The following is a 19,279-nucleotide window of genomic DNA, read 5'->3' as shown; positions in this document are numbered from 1 at the left end:
TTTTTATTTTTTGTCATTTGACAGCGGCGCGTAAATATACGCCTCGTGTCTGTTCACACGAGGCGTATATTTACGCGCCGCTGTCAAATGACGGCGCGTAAATAGACGCCCGCGTCAAAGAAGTGACCTGTCACTTCTTTGGCCGTAATTGGAGCCGTTATTCATTGACTCCAATGAATAGCAGCGCCAATTACGTCCGTAATGGACGCGGCGTTCAAGCGCCTGCACATGCCGTTACGGCTGAAATTACGGGGATGTTTTCAGGCGGAAACATCCCCGTAATTTCAGCCGTTACGGACGCTGTCGTGTGAACATACCCTCAGGGTATGTGCACACGTAGTGACCAAAAACGTCTGAAAATACGGAGCTGTTTTCAAGGGAAAACAGCCCCTGATTTTCAGACGTTTTTTGAGCAACTCGCGTTTTTCACAGCGTTTTTCGCGGCGTTTTCGCAGCGTTTTTTTACGTCCGTTTTTGGAGCTGTTTTCATTGGAGTCTATGAGAAAACGGCTCCAAAAATGTCCAAAGAAGTGTCCTGCACTTCTTTGACGAGGCTGTAATTTTACGAGTCGTCTTTTGACAGCTGTCAAACGACGACGCGTAAATTACAGGTCGTCGGCACAGTACGTCGGCAAACCCATTCAAATGAATGGGCAGATGTTTGCCGACGTATTGCAGCCGTATTTTCAGACGTAAAACGAGGCATAATACGCCTCGTTTACGCCTGAAAATAGGTCGTGTGAACCCAGCCTTAGGGTATGTTCACACGCTTAGCAAAAAACGTCTGAAAATACGGAGCTGTTCTCAAGGGAAAACAGCTCCTGATTTTCAGTAGTTTTTTTAGCAACTCGCGCTTTTCGCGCCGTTTTTTTACGGCCGTTTTTTGGAGCTATTTTTCTATAGAATCAATGAAAAACGGCTTCTAAAACAGCTCAAGAATTGACATGTACTTTTTTTTGTGTAAGAAAACGCCCCATCGGAAATCAATGAGCAGATGTTTAGAGGCGTTCTGCTTCTGATTTTTCGGCCGTTTACAGCCCGAAAAACGGCCGGAAATAAGCGGTGTGAACATACCCTTAATATTTCCAGTGGTTTAGGATGATGAAGGGATTAATGGTGTTATCTGCTGTGGTCTATGTCAATTAAGGGTGAAAAGTGTACATGTAATAACATTTTATTCTTTATAATGTTGGAGCGTGTTTTTCTGATATAAGTTAAATTCACAGGTAGCGTAAATACTAGGGGTTTCCCGCAATGGATTTCATTGCGGAAAATCCGCAGCATAATACAGTAGCGGCAGAGTGGATCTGATTTGAGCAAATCTCATCCACACTCTGCGTAAATGACTGTTCAGAACTTTACCTGTTTTTTAATTGTATTTGCGGAATTGCTGCTTTTTTGTTGCTGGGTTTCCCCATTGAATTCAATGGGGAGGTACAACCCGCAACAAATAGCAGGTGTTGTGATTTTTGCGGCGGAAAATATGCGATTCTGCCGCAAAAATCGCAACTCAAAAAAAAATAATCGTATTTTTACCCAGAATTCTGTGCTTCTTTGTCCAGCCGGCCTCCTGGGATGACGTTTCATCTTGTGTGACTGCTGCAGCCAATCACAGGCTGCAGCGGTCACATGGGATGAAACATCATCCCAGGAGACTGGGCTGCATGACGGCAGAGGGACGCGTCACCATGGCTACGTAAGTATGACATTTTTATTTTTACATGCAGTTTTCTGCAGAAGACATTGTAGCCGAAAAACTGCACCACAATTTGCGGGGCCCAGGGCAGATACGCGGTGTGCTTTTTCGCCCGTGTGAACATAGCCAGAGCTCCAAATCATCTGTATAGAAACAGTTAAATAAACTTCTGTTTTCCTACAGCCACCACTAGAGGGAGCTCACTGCTCCTATATTTAAAAAAACCTCTAGTGGCAGCTGTAAGCATTAAGAATTTTATCATTCATCTAGTTGGCTGTATGGCACCAGATTGGCCCCCTAAGCCTCTGGATCTGTAGCTATTAACATGATAACAACTATGTAAGGCTGTGGGGAATTTTAGATTCACTGTCATTGCCTGCCACCATTTACAGCAGCCTGTATTCTGCCAATGCAATGCTGATACCTATCTTCTATATTAGGGCATATCTATAGGATATTTATATAGACCTTAAAGGCAATACATTTTCATCAAATATCAATCTGTTCGCTTACTGGGGTTACTTATTAATCATGAAATATAATCTTGGAATCGGACGTATGTCTCATTCCAATTAAACCTTCTCAGATATAACCACGCCTTATAATTACATGCATTTATTTAATCCCAACTCATTCATCCTATATCACTTCAGTGGAGCATAAAACGCATAATGCACAATGGATAGAGAAGCAGAAGGCTCCAAGTTACCTAATGGAGTAATCCACAAGCCATCCCTGTATACTATGACCTCCCCAATGAGCAAGTGCTGCTGCTATACCCAACCCAGTGTGTTACTCCTGGCTAATCCCAGCACCTCATTCCCTGGTGCTTCCCTCTCCTAGCTGTTGTTTTGACAGCTCTGCAGCCAGCCAGGCGAACAATCAGCCCTGCAAATGAAAGGTGATCTGATGGAAATGTCTGTGCCCACATAGAGAGGCTGCATTGTGTGCTTGCAAGCCATGTAGGGCAGGCACTGGCTCTTTAAGAACAGGACATATTTTTCTCTCTCTCTCCCTCTCCTTTTCTCATATGTATTCTTTCCTGTGTGGAGCTGCTTCAAAGGATGAATAATGACCTCCTCTGTCTGCAACACAGAGTTATTATTATTGCAAGGGAAAGCCTCCATGGGACTGGGCTATGCTGCTGCTGCTGCTGCTCAAGCTGAAGACATGATAGACTGAGATCTTGCTCATATCCATCCTAGAGGAATCCCAATCTCCAGCAGCTGCCAGGCCTCTGTGTCTTCTCCATCACCCAGATCCACTATCAAGAGACACTGACCTCCTGTCAACTGGGATCTTCAATGTAAAAAAAAAAAAAAAAAAAAAAAGCTGAGTCCACCCACATGCATGCACCGTTAAATAGGCAAGTCTCATGTGCATCTCTCAGTGAGACTGCAGCAGGCACAGGCTGAGCAAGGAGCAGCAGAGCTGATGGAAGAACCAAAGGGTGAGTGTTAGCTCTGTTCTCTCTCTAAGTTTTAACCCCTTCCAGCTCTGGGCTGGGGAGATCACTCCAGATCACAACTTTTTCAGTGCATTTGATACATTGTTTCATTGAACATACAAACTCCAGCATGTATCTAGTGACTGCAATGAGGTAAAGGTTGTGTATTGTGACTGCTGCCTGGAAAAGTTTTCAATGAATTATGTACTACGAGCAGTTTTAGTGTAACCAGAAATAATTGTACAATATTCATGTTGGTATCCAGTGTTACTTATACCCTGTTTTATGTCCTAGGGTGAATATTTACTATGGTATTCTATGTGGTTAATAGTATGATACATGCAATATTATAGTATTACCTGCAGTATGTTTATTGTAGTTTGTTTTATTACACTTTTGTATAGTACATATTGTAGTATTTTTACTATAGTGTCCTGTGTGGTTTATAGTATGACCTGTATGATGTTTATTCATTATTGGAGCTTGTGTATTTTTTTTTTTGTCGTTTGTTTATTATACTTTGCATAGTACATACTGTATCATGTACACTATGGTGTCCTATGTGGTTAATAGTATGGTACATGCAATATTATAGTATTACCTGCAGTATGTTTATTGTCGTTTGTTTATTATACTTTGTATAGTACATACTGTATACTATTCACTATGGTATCCTATGTGGTTAATAGTATGACCTGTATGATGTTTATTCATTATTGGAGCTTGTGTAGTACATAAAGTAGAATGACCTGTGCTATGTTTATTGTAGTTTGTTTATTATACTTTTATAGTACTTAGGATACTACAGTAAGTATTATATGTGGTTTATAGTATGACCTATTGGATGTATATTCAGTATTGGAGCTTGTATAGTACAGATAATAGTATGACCAGCATTATGTTTTATTGTAGTTTGTTATTATACTTTTTTTGATAGGACATAGTGAATATTATATATCCTATGTGGTTAATAGTATGACCTGGGGCTTCTATTGCTATAACTGTAATATATATATATATATATATATATATATATATATATGTGTGTATATATATATGTGTGTGTGGCAGCAGTGGTCTGAAGCTGGTTGGTCTCCAGCTGTTGGAAAACTACAACACCTAGTAGCTGTTAGGGCATGCTGGGAGTTGTAGTTCCCCCATCAGCTGGAGAGCTGCAGTTTGCAGAACACTGTATTAGTGTCCTGTGTTTCTAGCAGTATTACCATTTATTAGTGTACCTATATTTCCTGCAGTATTACTTGTGATTTCTTCCAATATCAATATTCATAGTACATTAGAAACAATCTTACTGCATGAGGGATATCTCACTGAGAAATACCTCCATAAATGAGGGAATCTAATAGATGCCCTAATAGTAGTAGGTTAGTGGCTACACTAGCACTCACTTAACTGTCCCAACACTTACTTTAGGATCACACATGGCATTTTCTCTGCTTTTGTTGGATATTTTTGGTGTTTTTTTTAATGTAAAAATGACGGGAAAATAAGTTCTCTTATAGATCTATTTAAGGGGTCTGTCAGTAAGAGATTCTGTTTTTAACTAGCAGAGTAACCCTTTTATTAAAATAAATGTTAAAACCTTTTTTCCTAGGGACCTACATCAGTGAATTGTCATTATGGCCCCTGGTTCAATGTCTATATTTATATAGCGCCAACACATTCTGCAGAGCTGTACAGAGAATGCACTTCCATAGGTCCTCAATGGTCAATAGCCGCCAGGAGATGTAGTGGCACGGCACTTTCCTACCGGTGCTGCCACTTTATTCTAGCAATTGTTAGGGGTCAGACATTGGTGGCACATCCTATAGATATATCCAATACAACTGGTAAAAAGCTGCCATATTGCCGCTATCTCTGAAAGTGGCCTAATTGAGATATAATAAGTAACCTGGAGATCTGTACAAGTGGAGATGTAGTGTGTGTATATAGGTTATAGACAATAGGTTTGCAAAAAAAAGAAAAAATAAGACGACTATCTTTCAGGTCCTGACTCACACGATAAGGCCTTATTCAGACGAACGTGATTTTCACGCACGTCGCACGGACCAATGTTAGTGAATGGGGCCGTTTAAACTGTCAGTGAATTTCACGCAGCGTATGTGCACTGCGTGACACTCACGACATGTCCTATACTTTGCCCGTGTTTCGCACAGCACGCACCCATTGAAGTCGATGGGTGCGTGCAAATCGCGCACGGCACACGGAAGCACTTCCGGGTGCCGCGCGTGATGCGCGATACAGTAGGAAAATAAATGAATGAAAATAGAAAAGCATCTCGTGCTTTTCTGTTTGTCAACATAAAACCAGTGTCATAATGATGCCGGCTGCGCGAAAATCACGCTGCCACGCACCATATGCTGATGACACACGGACCTTTTGCGCGCGCAAAACGCATCATTTTTTGCGTGTGCAAAACAGACACGTTCGTGTGAATAAGGCCTGACTCTTGCATAATTAAATCATCCATTATAGCAAGTTATTACGTAAAGTATAAATGCAGAAATTTAGGAGTCTTGGTTTTCTGAACTCTGTAACTTTGTATCCTGAAGTTTTAACTATTCTATGTTTCAAATCAGCCCAGACCGGAAGTCTCTTTGTGTCAGGTGTTTATGTTCTCAGACTTTGTTTTTTTGGTTTTTTTTTTGTGTAACAATTATGTACAAACATAAATCGTCTTCATAGATCCTACACTATCAGACACAACAGATCAGACACAACTCGTCACAATGTCCAGCACTTCAACCTAGTGCCTGTGCGACACTTCTAAATAGTGAATGGGGGAGAAGAGGCCCCGGGATATTGCTAGAAGTTATAATTATCATCTTTTTCCAGAATGGTATGACCTTGTTGTGCAGTAAGATAACACTGCGTAGAGCACAGATCTAGGATGTAGCAAATAGTCATTGATATTCTTGATGTTACAGTTTAAAAAACACCCCCCCCCCTCTTCAAAAAACCTTTATTTTACCCTAAAATTACCCCTTCATCCTTATTTTTACTCCTCAGTCTATAGAAGTGCCACAGTTCGGGCAATGCATTAGTGAACCAGGAAGCTCAGGATGAGCAGTGCTATAGATACTGATGAACTACGGGAATGCTGTTAAATTATGACGAGGATGCAAGAATGTAAAAGTGGAATTGGGAGATAAAGATAGAATTATCACCTGTTGCATCCGTAGATGCGATCTAATTGGCCCCTTAGTATACCTCTTAAAGGTTCCCTGAAAGAGACTCAGGGAATTTTTATCTTTCTATAAACTTGCATTCCCTCACTGTAGGCCCGCAAACGAGCCGTGCGCTGCATGCTGATGCAAAGAGAGGACTCCTAGGACCCGTCATCATCATGCAGCGCACGGCCAATTTGCTGACTTTGGGCCCGGATCCTCACGGGACGTATATGTTGCGTAAAAATCACACAGCGTGACTGACCTGGAACCCGCAGTAGATTCCGTCCGAAAAGTCGCACCACATTGTGGTGCGGTTTTTCAAACGGAATATCCGCTGCGGAAGAAAGCCGTTCATACTTGCCCCCTCCCTCCTCTGATGTCCGTTCCGGCCTCCCTGGATGACATTGCAGGCCATGAAGAAGGAGGGCGTTCTGGGTATGAATTTTTTTCCGCAGTTGTGATTTTTGCTGCGAATACGCCACAAAAGTCGCAACACATTACTTTCTGTTGCAGGATTTGCATCCCCACTGAATACAATAGGGAAAAGCCGCAGCGGAAAATCAACAAAAACCCAGCATAAATTGACATGCTGCGGAATTAAATTCCGCACCGCAGGTCAATTTCATAACGTTTATGCTGCGTTTTTTTCCCACAGCGCGGGCATGAGATTTTCTAAATCTTTGCTGCTACTGTAAATGCTGCAGAATTTCCGCACAGAGTTGCATTGTAGGAATTCCGCAGCATTTACGCTACGTGGAAACCCGGCCTTGTTCACACAGGGTAGATACGCTGCGCAAAATTACACACCATATCCACCCTGGTCCCCGCAGGTATTCCGGATTAAAAACTGCACCAAATTGTGGTGCAATATTTTTTGTCCGGAAATGTCCGCTGCGGAAGATGGTAGGTAAAAAAAAAAAAAAGCACATATACATTCCCCGTGAGCCATGGCGCGCGTCTCTCTGATGTCTTTGCGCCCGGCCTCCTCGGATAATGTTTTATCCCATGTGATCGCTGCAGACTGTGATTGGCTACAGCAGTTACATGGGATGAAACACCATCCCTGGCGGCCGGGCTGGAAGCAGAAGAAGAGAGATCTGCATAAGTAAAGGCTTTTTTTTTTTTGAGGTTGTGATTTAGGCGGTGGAATCGCCGCTTTCCTGCCGCAAAAATTACCCACAACCGAAAACCAGTGATTCCGCAGCATAAAGTTCTGCGGATTTTAAAAAAAACGGAATTTGTAACGGATTTTCAGCAAGTTTTTTTACGCAGCGTGTGGATGAGATTTGTTCAATTTTTTTGCACTGAAATCTGTTGCGGAAAATCTGCAGTATTTACACTACGTGTGAACTTGCCCTTATAATGAGGGATTGGAAGTGAGTAGAAATAGAAAACTTACAGAATCGACATTTTAAAGGGGTTTTCGGAGGTGACAAGGTTTACAGTAAGTCCTTTTGTGTGTTATTTACTGGAGAGTGTTTGTGGCTCGTTTTTTGTGCTGTACGTGCTTTTATGTTTGTCTCTTCTTGTAAATAGGTGAACCACATGGTTGACCAATATGAAACGGTCTTTCCAATAAGTGACCCACATGTGAAATGTTCAACCAGAAAGCATGTCATTGAAGTGTTTTGTCTCTTTACAATGTTATTTCATGTTGGTGCTATTATTACAGTAATATTAAATCATTCTAAAGCACAAAATAAAAAAAGGATTAGACTAAATAAAAGCAATACACAAAAAGTAGTAATAAAATAAAGAACAACACATTGAGACGCCAGTTACATGAAGAGTTACTATACAATGTACAGGACTACTGTACAAGTATCCAGATATTCCTCGCACTATTATTACTTGTGATGGTTGCATACGTTATTTTACGCTACATAGCACTACAAAGCATATCCATTTTACCATAATAGGATCCAGGTCTGTGAAGTGTGTAGGAGACCTGGCTTCCAAGTTTTGAAAGGGTCTTCCCAACATATGATATTATGCATAGTGCTAGAATACCCCGGGTAACCCCGCTGTTCTCAATAACGAAGGAGCAGTAGCTCCTTTGGCTCTTTCCCTGCACAGCGGCAAATGGCTCTTAGCTAGCACTGCGGTCCCTTCATTCTGAGGATCGGTGGGGTCCCAGTAGTTGGCTTCCCAATAGTCAACAAGTAATGGAATATCCCTCGAAAAGTAACAGTGGGAAAATCCTTTTACATATTATGGCCCAAATACTAAGGGCTCATTCACATGACCGTTATTTTCTTCAGTGCCCTATCCGGTTTTTAATTGCGGATAGCATACTGAACCAGTCGTTTCTATGGGGGCATGCACACATCCGTTTGTTTTTTTTGCGGATCTGTGTGTGTGTTCCTCAAATTATAGAACATATCCTATTCTTGTCCTTGCTTGCGGTCCGTCTCACCCTTTCTAGTGTATGGATCGGCAAAAAAAACAAAACGGACAGCACACGGAAGCCACTAGCATCCACGTTTTTTGGTCTGCAAAACAGAAATGGTCGTTTACATTATGCCTTACACTGTATAGTTTCTAAATATTGGCATTATAAAATCAGACCATGGTGGGGGCAGAGAGGTGAAGGTACCAGGGAAACCTCCCCTTCTGTCCATGCTATAATTCAACTTTGTACTTTACACTATATATATATATGAAGTGGTCCCTGACGGTACTCCCTATTTACCTGCACTAAGGGCCCACCACTGCCAACCCACTGATCCACTTCTTCCACCACACAGGAGAATTGCATTGCATTAGCTGCATGCCCCAGAGAAATGCTACTAGACAACCCAGGATCCATGCTTCATGTTGGAGGGGGCTCATATTGCTTCCTTGGCTTCCATATTCAGCATTCAGTCTTCCATTATTTCTCCTGTTGAATGTAATAGGAGCAATACAGCAAAACTGCCTGTGCTGAACATGAAAGTTAACCAGCCAGAACAAGCACTGAGATTTTTCCAATTTTTGCACAGCACTCCGCAGGTACCTGGAGAGGTCCATGAGCAATATCTTTGGAACTCCTCACATGAAATATTTGTCTTTTGTAGAGAATGCTTCTATTCCCCATAAAATAACAAGTCGCATATTTTATTAGAACTCTGCATTGTGCTGTTCCTCTGTTATTCCTCCTAGAAACATATAAAGAAATTAGGTATTACCATTTCCCTTATCAAAGGGGCGTGTGCGTACATAGTCTGATACAGTGGGCACTGATTGGACATTGTCAGTCTGCGTAGGGACACGCCCCCAACTGGTAATATCCAGTTGTCCAATTTTTTTACAAATTTGTAGGCGGAATAACAGAGGAATGGTGCAACGTAAAGTTAAGAAAAGATGCTCCAGAATCGTTCTTTTATGGGGAATTCAAGTATTTACTAAAGTACATATGTCAGGAGAGGTGATCGATCCTCTTTACTGCACAGCACAAGAGCATTGACAGGTTCTCTTTAAAAAAAAAAAAAATGAATAAAGGTTGAAAAATATATTATAATATCCAGCTTTGCATTATTGTCAAGTAGTCACTCCTGTCCATTATACTGTATGCAGAGGCTTATGATATACAGACAGAAAGATTGGTCAGTGCCTATTGCCTTCTGTATGACGTTAGATTTTATGCTCCTTTACCAAATGTAAACGTTGTTTAGGATCTGGACATTCATTTTTGAACAAGTCTGGAAACCTGTACAAAATACAAAAACGTTCGAATATACTTACTGTCCGAATTCTTCTTGACCTCCCATCAGTCTCTCTATTGTGTCGACTAGTGACGTGACATCATGTGACCGTGTCATGCAATGGCTGCCGCTGGACTTTTTATCACTATGGCCTATAGAAATTGTATGACGCGGCCCCAGGACTTAACATGACTATAGAGATAACATCCCTGCAGCCTAAGGGTATGTTCACACGCAAACGCAAAATACGTCTGAAATTACGGAGCTGTTTTTAGGCGAAAACAGCTCCTGAATTTCAGAAGTTTTTGCAAGTACTCACGTTTTTCACGGACGTAATTGGAGCTGTTTTTCATTGGAGTCAATGAAAAACGGCTCCAAAAACGTCCCAAGAAGTGTCCTGCACTTCTTTGACGCAGGCGTATTTTTACGCGCCGTCTTTTGACAGCGACGCGTAAAATGACACCTCGTCTGAACAGATCGTTAGGCCGGATTCACACGAGCGTGTGCGTCTTGCACGCGCAAATCACGCTGCGTTTTGCGCGCGCAAAAGGCACTTGACCGCTCCGTGTGACAGCCCCGTATGATGCGCGGCTGCGCGAAAAGCACGCAGCCGCCATCATTATGACACTCCGTTTGGATGTTTGTAAACAGAAAGGCACGTGGTGCTTTTCTGTTTTCATTCATCCTTTTCACAGCTCTTGCGCGAATCACGCTGGTCGCACGTAAGTGCTTCCGTGTGGCATACGTGGTTTTCACGCACCCATTGACTTCAATGGGTGCGTGATGCGCGAAAAACGCTCAAAGAACGGACATGTCGTGACTTTTACGCGGCGGACCAACGCTGCGTATGAATCACGCACATGTCTGCACGGCCCCATAGACTAATATAGGTCCGTGCGACGCGCGTGAAAATCACGCGCGTTGCACGGACGTATATCCCGTTCGTCTGAATAAGCCCTAAGACCCATTGCAAGCAATGGGCAGATTTTTGGAGCCGTCTTTTCAGGCGTAAAACGCCTGAATTACGTCTGAAAATAGGTTGTGTGCGCATACCCTAATAATCACCCTGAATGGAGGGAGGGACCGAAGAACAATTCCAACTGTATAAATATATTTGACAAAGTTGTTTTTTTTTCTATTTTGAACAGTGATCCCAAACAGAATTGCCCATTTTGGGCAATCCCTCATTGTTAGAAGGGTCCCTTGTTAATAAGCTTATCGCACAGTGTCCCCCTGCTGGGACCCCCAGCGATCAGCTGTTATCTGTGGGAAACCTGCCAGTAAGGGTATGTTCACACGGCGGGGGTCCGTAACGGCTGAAATTACGGGGATGTTTCAGCCTGAAAACATCCCCGTAATTTCAGCCGTACCGGCATGTGCAGGCGCTTGAACGCCGCGTCAATTACGGCCGTAATTAGCGCTGCTATTCATTGGAGTCAATGAATAGCGGCTCCAATTACGGCCAAAGAAGTGACAGGTCACTTCTTCTACGCGGGCGTCTATTTACGCGCCGTCATTTGACAGCGGCGCGTAAATATACGCCTCGTGTGAACAGACAAACGTCTGCCCATTGCTTTCAATGGGCAGATGTTTGTCAGCGCTATTGAGGCGCTATTTTCGGGCGTAATTCGGGGCAAAAACGCCCGATTTACGTCCGTAAATAGGCCGTGTGAACATACCCTAAGTGTTCAATTTAGAAAAGGAAAACTGGAACCAATCTGGTATATACAGGCACTTGACTTGGTTATAAAATATTGAAAAAATTCTTTATTGATACAAAAATATATATTAATTTAAAATTGAACAACTGCATCAAGGGTAATCCTATGATAGTTGTTCAATTTTAAATGAAAATACATATTTTTGTATCAATACAAAATTCTTTCAATATTTTATAAGCAAGTGTCGGGTGCCTCTATATACCAGATTGGTTCTAGTTTTGGTGGCACCGTACTATTTGTACTGTACTCTGTTTTGCTTTGAGAGATCTTTTTAGATTTTTATATTTTTCTCTTTATAAATAACTGTTCAATTTCCCTGCAGCGCCACCACAGGGGAAACTAAGCATTACACAGTGCTCATTCAAATCAATAGCTAGTCTGTGTAATGCAGGACAGGACAGGTCCTCCGGAGCGAGAGACGCTCTTTGTAACAGCTCTCTCCTCTGGCCAAAAGATGAGGATCCTAAACCGATGACCCCCCCCCCCCCTCCACTCTATTAACTCACAATTCCTTAATAGGGTGTATGAAAATGGGTTTTCTAATCTGGACAGCCCCTCAAAGTCTCTCTTAAAATATAAGCCATGTTTTCTTACTTGAGGCCTGGCAAATTGGAGAGCCATGTGAGCCGGTGTATATATTCGCATTAGACACATGATGAATATTCCAGGTGTTTTTGGAATTGGATAAGAGGTGACACAATGCCTCATTACATAGCAGATATTAGATTGTATTCATGAATGATACAACTCATCATTTACCAATAGCAATTACAGATATTATATTGTGGCATTCAATACAGTATATAGCATTCCTTCCGCATTACTGGAAAGCACGGGGATTCGGATACTTCCTGCCTATTGGAATGAAGACTGATGAGTTGAATAAACTCGTGTTTGATGTATGATGACTCCTATCTCGGCCTCTGTGATATGTTTTTGTAGCTATAATTCTCGATGTTCGGTTGCTAGTCGTGAGCTACGTCTTGGGAGCCCGCAGGCAATGCAGTGTTTGCTCTAGAGAGCGCTTTGTAAACTTCAAAAACACTTTTGGTAGCTACGTAACGTGGATATAACCCATGGGGAATGGGCAGAACAGTTGTTTAAACTCTACAGTCCCTAGGCCATTTGTTGTTTTCTCTAGAAACATTTCTCCAGGTGACGGTATTGCAGGCACAAATAGGGCCGTAGATAAGCGTTGAAAATAGTTCCTTGTCTTTAAAGTGGGCATTCATGCAGGGAATATGATCATGTGTGTGTATGGGGGGATACATGCAATATGAAAATGGTTGTTTAAAGTGTACTTGCCCTTTAAAGAGAAACTACATTTTAAAAAAACATTTAACAGGTCCGATGTTTTGATCATTGGGGGTCCCAGTGCTGAGACCCCCACCGATCGCTAAAACAAAGCAGCAGAAGCCCTCAGGTGAGCGCTGTGCCACTTTGTTTCTGATCGTTTGTTTTCTCGGGGCATTGTACGCACTCAATCGAAAGTCTATGAGTCCGTACTCCGATCGCTCGGCTTCCCGAGGAAATAAAATTTGGAATGAATTGGCACACTGCCCACCCGAACGCTTCTGCCGTTTTGTTTTAGCAATTGGTCGGAGTCTTAACACCCGGACCCCCACTGATCAAAACTTCTGACCTATCACTATGACATGTCAATTTTTTTTTAAAAGTTTAGTTACCTAATGCTGACTACTTCATGATACATATTCTGCAGTGCTGTACAAATAAGGGTATGTGCACACTGCTTATTTTCGGCCGTTTTTCAGGCTGTAAACGGCTGAAAAATCAGAATCTGAACTCCTCGAAACATCTGCCTATTGATTTCAATGGAAAAAACGGCATTCTGTTCCGACAGGTCGTTTTTTTACGCGCCCGTTTTTCATTGACTCCATAGAAAAAAACGCTCCAAAAACGGCTGTAAAAAAAGCCACGAAAAACACCAATTTGAATACAAAACAGCTGAAAATCAAGAGCTGTTTTCCCTTGAAAACAGGTCCGTATTTTCAGACGTTTTTTGCTAAGGGCGGGTTCACACGTGGCGGAATTTCACTAAAATTCCGCTGCGGACACTCCGCAGCGTTAATCCGCAGCGGTGCCGTTTGTCCATTGACTTACACTTTAATTTAGCAGTGTTCGTTTAGACGAGGCGTAAAATTCCGCTGCGGAGCATAGGCTGCGGAGCGGAATTTGGTGTCCGCAGCATGCTCTGTCTGTTGCGGAGCAGTGGCGGACTCATGGCGGAATTTCTCCATTGACTTCAATGGAGAGTCAAAATTCCGCAATGAAGTCCGCAGATCTTATGTGTGCTGCGGAGCGTATTGGTTTTACTACCATGACATTTCTTCATTCTGGCTGGACCTATGTATTTCTAGGTCTACAGCCAGACTGAAGAAGTCAATGGGGCTCCCGTAATGACGGGAGCGTTGCTAGGAGACGTCTGTAAATAGTCACTGTCCAGGGTGCTGAAAGAGTTAAGCGATCGGCAGTAACTGTTTCTGCACCCGGGACAGTGACTACCGATCCCAATATACATGTATCTGTAAAAAAACATATAAGTTCATACTTACCGAGAACTCCCTGCGTCTGTCTCCAGTCCGGCCTCCCAGGATGACGTTTCAGTCTAAGTGACGGCTGCAGCCAATCACAGGCCAAGCACAGGCTGCAGCGGTCACATGGACTGGCGCGTCATCCAGGGAGGTCGGGCTGGATGCCGAAAGAGGGACGCGTCACCAAGACAACGGCCGGTAAGTATGAAAATCGTTTACTTTCACTAGGGAAAGTGCTGTCCCTTCTCTCTATCCTGCACTGATAGAGAGAAGGGAAGCACTTTTTCCGCAGTCCGCAGCAGCTAGTCCGCATCAATGTACTGCACATTTTGTGCAGATCCGCAGCAGAATCTGCAACGCAGATTCTGTGCGGCATTGATGCGGACAGTTGCGGAGGAAATCCGCCACGTGTGGTCATGCCCTAAGTGTGAACATACCCTTAAAACTGCCTCGCGGGAAGTGGAAGCGACATGCCCTATCCTCGGGCGCTTCCGCCTCTGACCTCCCATTGACTTCAATGGGAGGCAGAGAAAGCGTGTCTCGCGCTGTTTTTTGCCCGCGGCGCTCAATGGCCGCGGGCGAAGAGCGGCGCGAGAATTGCAGCGTAAATCGGCGTGCAGGGAGAGGAATATCTGCCTCGGACTTCCAAACAGAATTTTGAGGCGGATGTTCCTCCTGCAAAGTACCCTGTGTGAACATAGCCTAATGGTGCCTGCAGCATGGTAGGTGTAATTTGATCTGTGATTGCAGATCTCCATATGCTGTGAACACTGCTTAGTTTTTGGCTATTCGTGTAGTCCCCTCCCTCTGCATTTTATATTTAAAACAACCACTATCCCATCAGTCAGTACCCCTTGAGAAAGCTGACGGTGAAACGTGCGTCGGGGGCGGTCAGTGTGGAGTGTTCCTGCGTGCTTCCTGTCATGCAGTCCATGGGTTTGTGCAATATCCTTTATTTATAAAGCATGGTCTTTGTTTTGGGTGCAACTTGGAGCTCTAGCTGTATACTTTTATATGCATGCACAATTGTGTGCTCTTCTGTCAGGTGCTAAATATATTTATGTGCTTCTGTTGTCCAAATACTTGATCTGTATGATTATCTTTTCTATAGATATCTGCATTTGTTACCACATCACAGGATGTTTTTAGTATGGTAGCATATATATTGGATTATTCACGCAGCTCCTCCATACTCTCCTTTTTAACTGTGTGCTATATTGTTTTTATATTTTGATGGCCAATGTGTTCTGTATATTTCAATAAAGTTTATTTTATATTGTCATGGTACATGACTTGTGCTATGTGTGTTTCATTTTCTGGATATACTAGTAGTCTTCACAGTCTGGTATAGGTATTGATACCCTTATACTTACCCATCAATCCCGGGTTTGCAGAAGAACACAAATACCAACTTTAAATCCGGGCATATGGAAGTTATTGTTGGGGTCCCCTGTGCGCAACCCCCTTTGGATCCAGAACATAGAGCCGCTCTGTAAGACCCGACCCGTCCATGCATTATATGATCATGAAATGAATGTTCGGCATGTAATGCTACATTGCCCCTGCAGGGCAAATCTCTGGCCAGAAGCAGCTCCCTTCTGTCAATAATAGCTGATTGCTGGGGTTTAGAGAAGCCAGATCTGCGGCGATCAGTTGATCCCATCGGCTTCTATTTTAAAAGGAGTTGTCTTTCTTAAATCATGCCTGCTGGATTCACTGTGTGCAAAAAAGCTCTTCTCCAGAAGAAAGAAAACTAGCTCAGTAGTTCCACCTATAATTTTTGGAATCACTATTCCTTTTGTGTGTTTTTCCACATTACTTTGCACTGCAGCAACGCCCTGTCTAGGAGAAACCTCTAGCTCTGTTCATCCTGGGCTACCTGCTTCATGAATTGCAGCAAACTTTACACGTACAAAGCAAACTCATAGGACAAAGGGAATGGGGTAAGTAACTTCACATGCATCTCTTTATGCCAATAAGGTCTTATGAAAAGCTGGGTGACATTCCGTATGGCCACTTTAATAACTACCATCATTTGTTACCCAGAACTTTGTGTAGGAAATAAAGATAATCCATAAGGCTAAATTCACAAGAGCGTATCAGATTCACGGGCGTGAATCTGGTCCGTTATGCATCAGTGTGTTGCGAGGGGCATGCGTTATTCACGCACTCGCAAAGCACATCTTTTATTTTATTTTTTTATTATTTTCAATTGAATTGATGCGTAAATCACGCACAGCACACGGTTGTGCATCCGTGTGCTGTGTGTGATTTTTCATGCACCCATTGACTTCAATGGGCGATAGGTGTGTGAAAAACGCACCAATATAGGACATGCAGTGTGTTTTACACAACAGACACACGCTGCGTGAAAACTCCTGCATGCGTGAATGGCCCCATGAAATCAATGGGTCAGTGTGCTGTGCGTGATTTTCACGGACGCTCGTCTGAATGAGCCCTTAGTAGGATGGCTTTAGGTGGACATGTTGTTTTTTAACGTTCTTTTCAGCCTTTCTCTAGTATACATTACATGTAGCTGCTCACATTGTGTATTATTATGTCATTTATATGCAGATTACTGTTTACAACGCTGCATTTTGGTATTTTATATATGATATAAACTGCTGATGGCCATTGGGATTATGGATGAATTTGTACTTACTCACAGCCCACGCCTGATACTTGTCTGTCTTCATTTCAGTCATTGAATGTTGTCTAGTAACTTGAATTACTACCTAATGTGAATGGTATTTGGAGGAATGTGTGAGTGTTCGCAGCCAGATGGCAATAAACAAGGTTGCTGTGCAGGATACATAAGTATCAGAGATGTAAAGCTATGTTCACATGTCGCGATTTGTTGCAGATTTTGCTGCAGATTTTTGAGCCAAAGCCAGAAGTAGATCAAGGAGAAGTATAAAATTCTTAAAATCTTCCCTTATATTTTCCATTCATTTTGAAACTACTTCTTGCTTTCGTTCAAAAATTTGCATCAAAATCTGCAACAAATCGTGAGGTGTGAACATAGCCTTCACAGGTTCTAGGAACACCTGGAATCCGGGAAATGGCACTGAAACGCGTTGTGCGCTGTGTGAAGGTTGTAATACTGAAGCCGCTGGCTGGTCTATTTGGCAGACATTTATTTGTCAGACTGATGATTAATACTTGCTCTATGTAGAAGAACCTGTAGCTGGCTTTAGTTTCTGGGAGATATTACTGATGGTTGTGTCACAGCTACTTTGGTGTTTCTTGCTACACTAAAATGAGGAACCCCCGAAAATAAAGGAAGTCAAAGTGGCCCAAGAGTTACTGCTATTCTATCCCCATTCTTTGCCATAAATAATATCCTCATCTGAATAAACATTACTGAAAATTGTGCCCTAAAACAATGGTGAGGGTCGCTACGCCCACTTTAGGGCAACATTTTCAGTAAGTCATGTGTCCCAGGGGGCTACAAGCCACCTTGCTTTGGCCAGGGTATTTAAATCCAGTGCTAGGGATCAAATCGGAAGTTGTAACTCATAAGAAATACACACTAGTGGCAAGTGATTGGCTCCGAATAGGGTTGTTTTCTGCTGAACCTTTAGGACCCATTTTTGTGTCCGAGCCTGCGCCCACCGGAGGATCAGTCCAACCTTGAGTGAAATGCAGTAACTCAATGATGGCGTCCACATTCCCAAGGTAGATAGTAAAGATATTTAAAGGGATCACAGTTTTCTATTGAAGTAACAGTTTTTCCAGATGCCTTGTCGTCTGTGGGTGACACTACAGAATCTCCGGAGAGTTCCTTCATATGGGCTACCAAAAAGAGTGGTGATGGCAAATGGCAATTTCGTGACCTCTCTGCTTCTAGTTGTTCCTTTTCAAACTTGGGACCTCAATCTTTCTTCTCTATTGCCTTAAGAAACTAAATTTAAAGAAGACCTCCAGTGGAAACTCAACTTTCCATATCTGCATTCCCCACCTGACTAAATACCACACTTTACACTTCTTTTATGTATACTTTACTTACTTTTTGAATGGCTGCCTTTTCTGTGCTTTAAAAAACGCCTCCATCTTGATTTTTAGGTTTCCCCAGCTTTCTCTTCCTCTCTGCTTTGCTATCAATCCCATGATGCTTCAGCACAGCATCACATGACCAGCTAAAGACCATACCATTTCTGCATGCTGGGGGACACTGTGATTATCGTTCTTTGTATTCTCCTAAATAAGCTGAGAAACCATAAGTATACAGACAGGGAGGCCGCACCATATTCTTCTACAGTATACCTGTGTGACAGGAACCTGTCTAAGTATCAGTGGTAGCTGATGATAGAAATTTCTGTTCCCCCCCCCCCCCCCCTGTGTAATACTAGTGTGGTACAGGAACTGCTGAAGCCTCTGATGGGTGACAAATAGATCTACATAGACTCCAGTAGAGAAAGCGTGTCACCGAGCCTGATTTAGGGTATGTTCACACAGCAGCGTCCGTAATGGGCGAAATTATGGGGCTGTTTTCAGGAGAAAACAGCCCCGTCATTTCAGCCGTAACGGCATGTGCAGGCGCTTGAACGGCGCGTCCATTACGGACGTAACTGGAGCTGGTTTTCCATGGAGTCCATGGAACACAGCTCCATTTACGTCTGAAGAAGTGACATGACACTTCTTTGGCGCGGGCGTCTATTTACGCGCTGTCTTTTGACAGCGACGCGTAAATATGCGCCTCATGTGAACAAACGTCAGCCCATTGCTTTCAATGGGCAGATGTTTGTCAACGCTTTCAAGCTGTAATTTCGGACGTAATTCCAGGCGTAAAACGCCCGAATTACGTCCATAATTTGGCCGTGTGAACATACCCTTACACTGTGGCTAAGCAACATCCCAGTCTGATATATAGAGATAGAAGCAGCAAGAAAAATAACAGGTGAGAGACTGACACATGGAATACCTGAATGGTACAAATGGGAAAATGTTCGTTTTGGCTGGAGTATCTCTTTAATATCTTCACTTTTCTGG

General features: G+C 42.8%; 1 protein-coding gene across 1 annotated transcript in view; it reads left to right on the top strand.

The window, feature by feature from the left end:
• The first annotated feature begins 2,498 nt into the window (after window positions 1–2,498).
• Window positions 2,499–19,279, top strand: part of ENTPD1 (ectonucleoside triphosphate diphosphohydrolase 1) — a 77,756-nt gene continuing 60,975 nt past the window's right edge. Inside the window, exon 1 of the mRNA XM_075843099.1 lies at window positions 2,499–3,146. Within this exon, the coding sequence (XP_075699214.1) occupies window positions 3,131–3,146 (16 nt within the window). The 5' untranslated portion in view covers window positions 2,499–3,130. The remainder of the gene's footprint in view (window positions 3,147–19,279) is intronic.

This window comes from Rhinoderma darwinii, chromosome 11, assembly GCF_050947455.1.
Source record: "Rhinoderma darwinii isolate aRhiDar2 chromosome 11, aRhiDar2.hap1, whole genome shotgun sequence".
Taxonomy (NCBI): Eukaryota; Metazoa; Chordata; class Amphibia; order Anura; family Rhinodermatidae; genus Rhinoderma; species Rhinoderma darwinii.
This window is presented reverse-complemented; position numbering and strand designations above follow the sequence as displayed.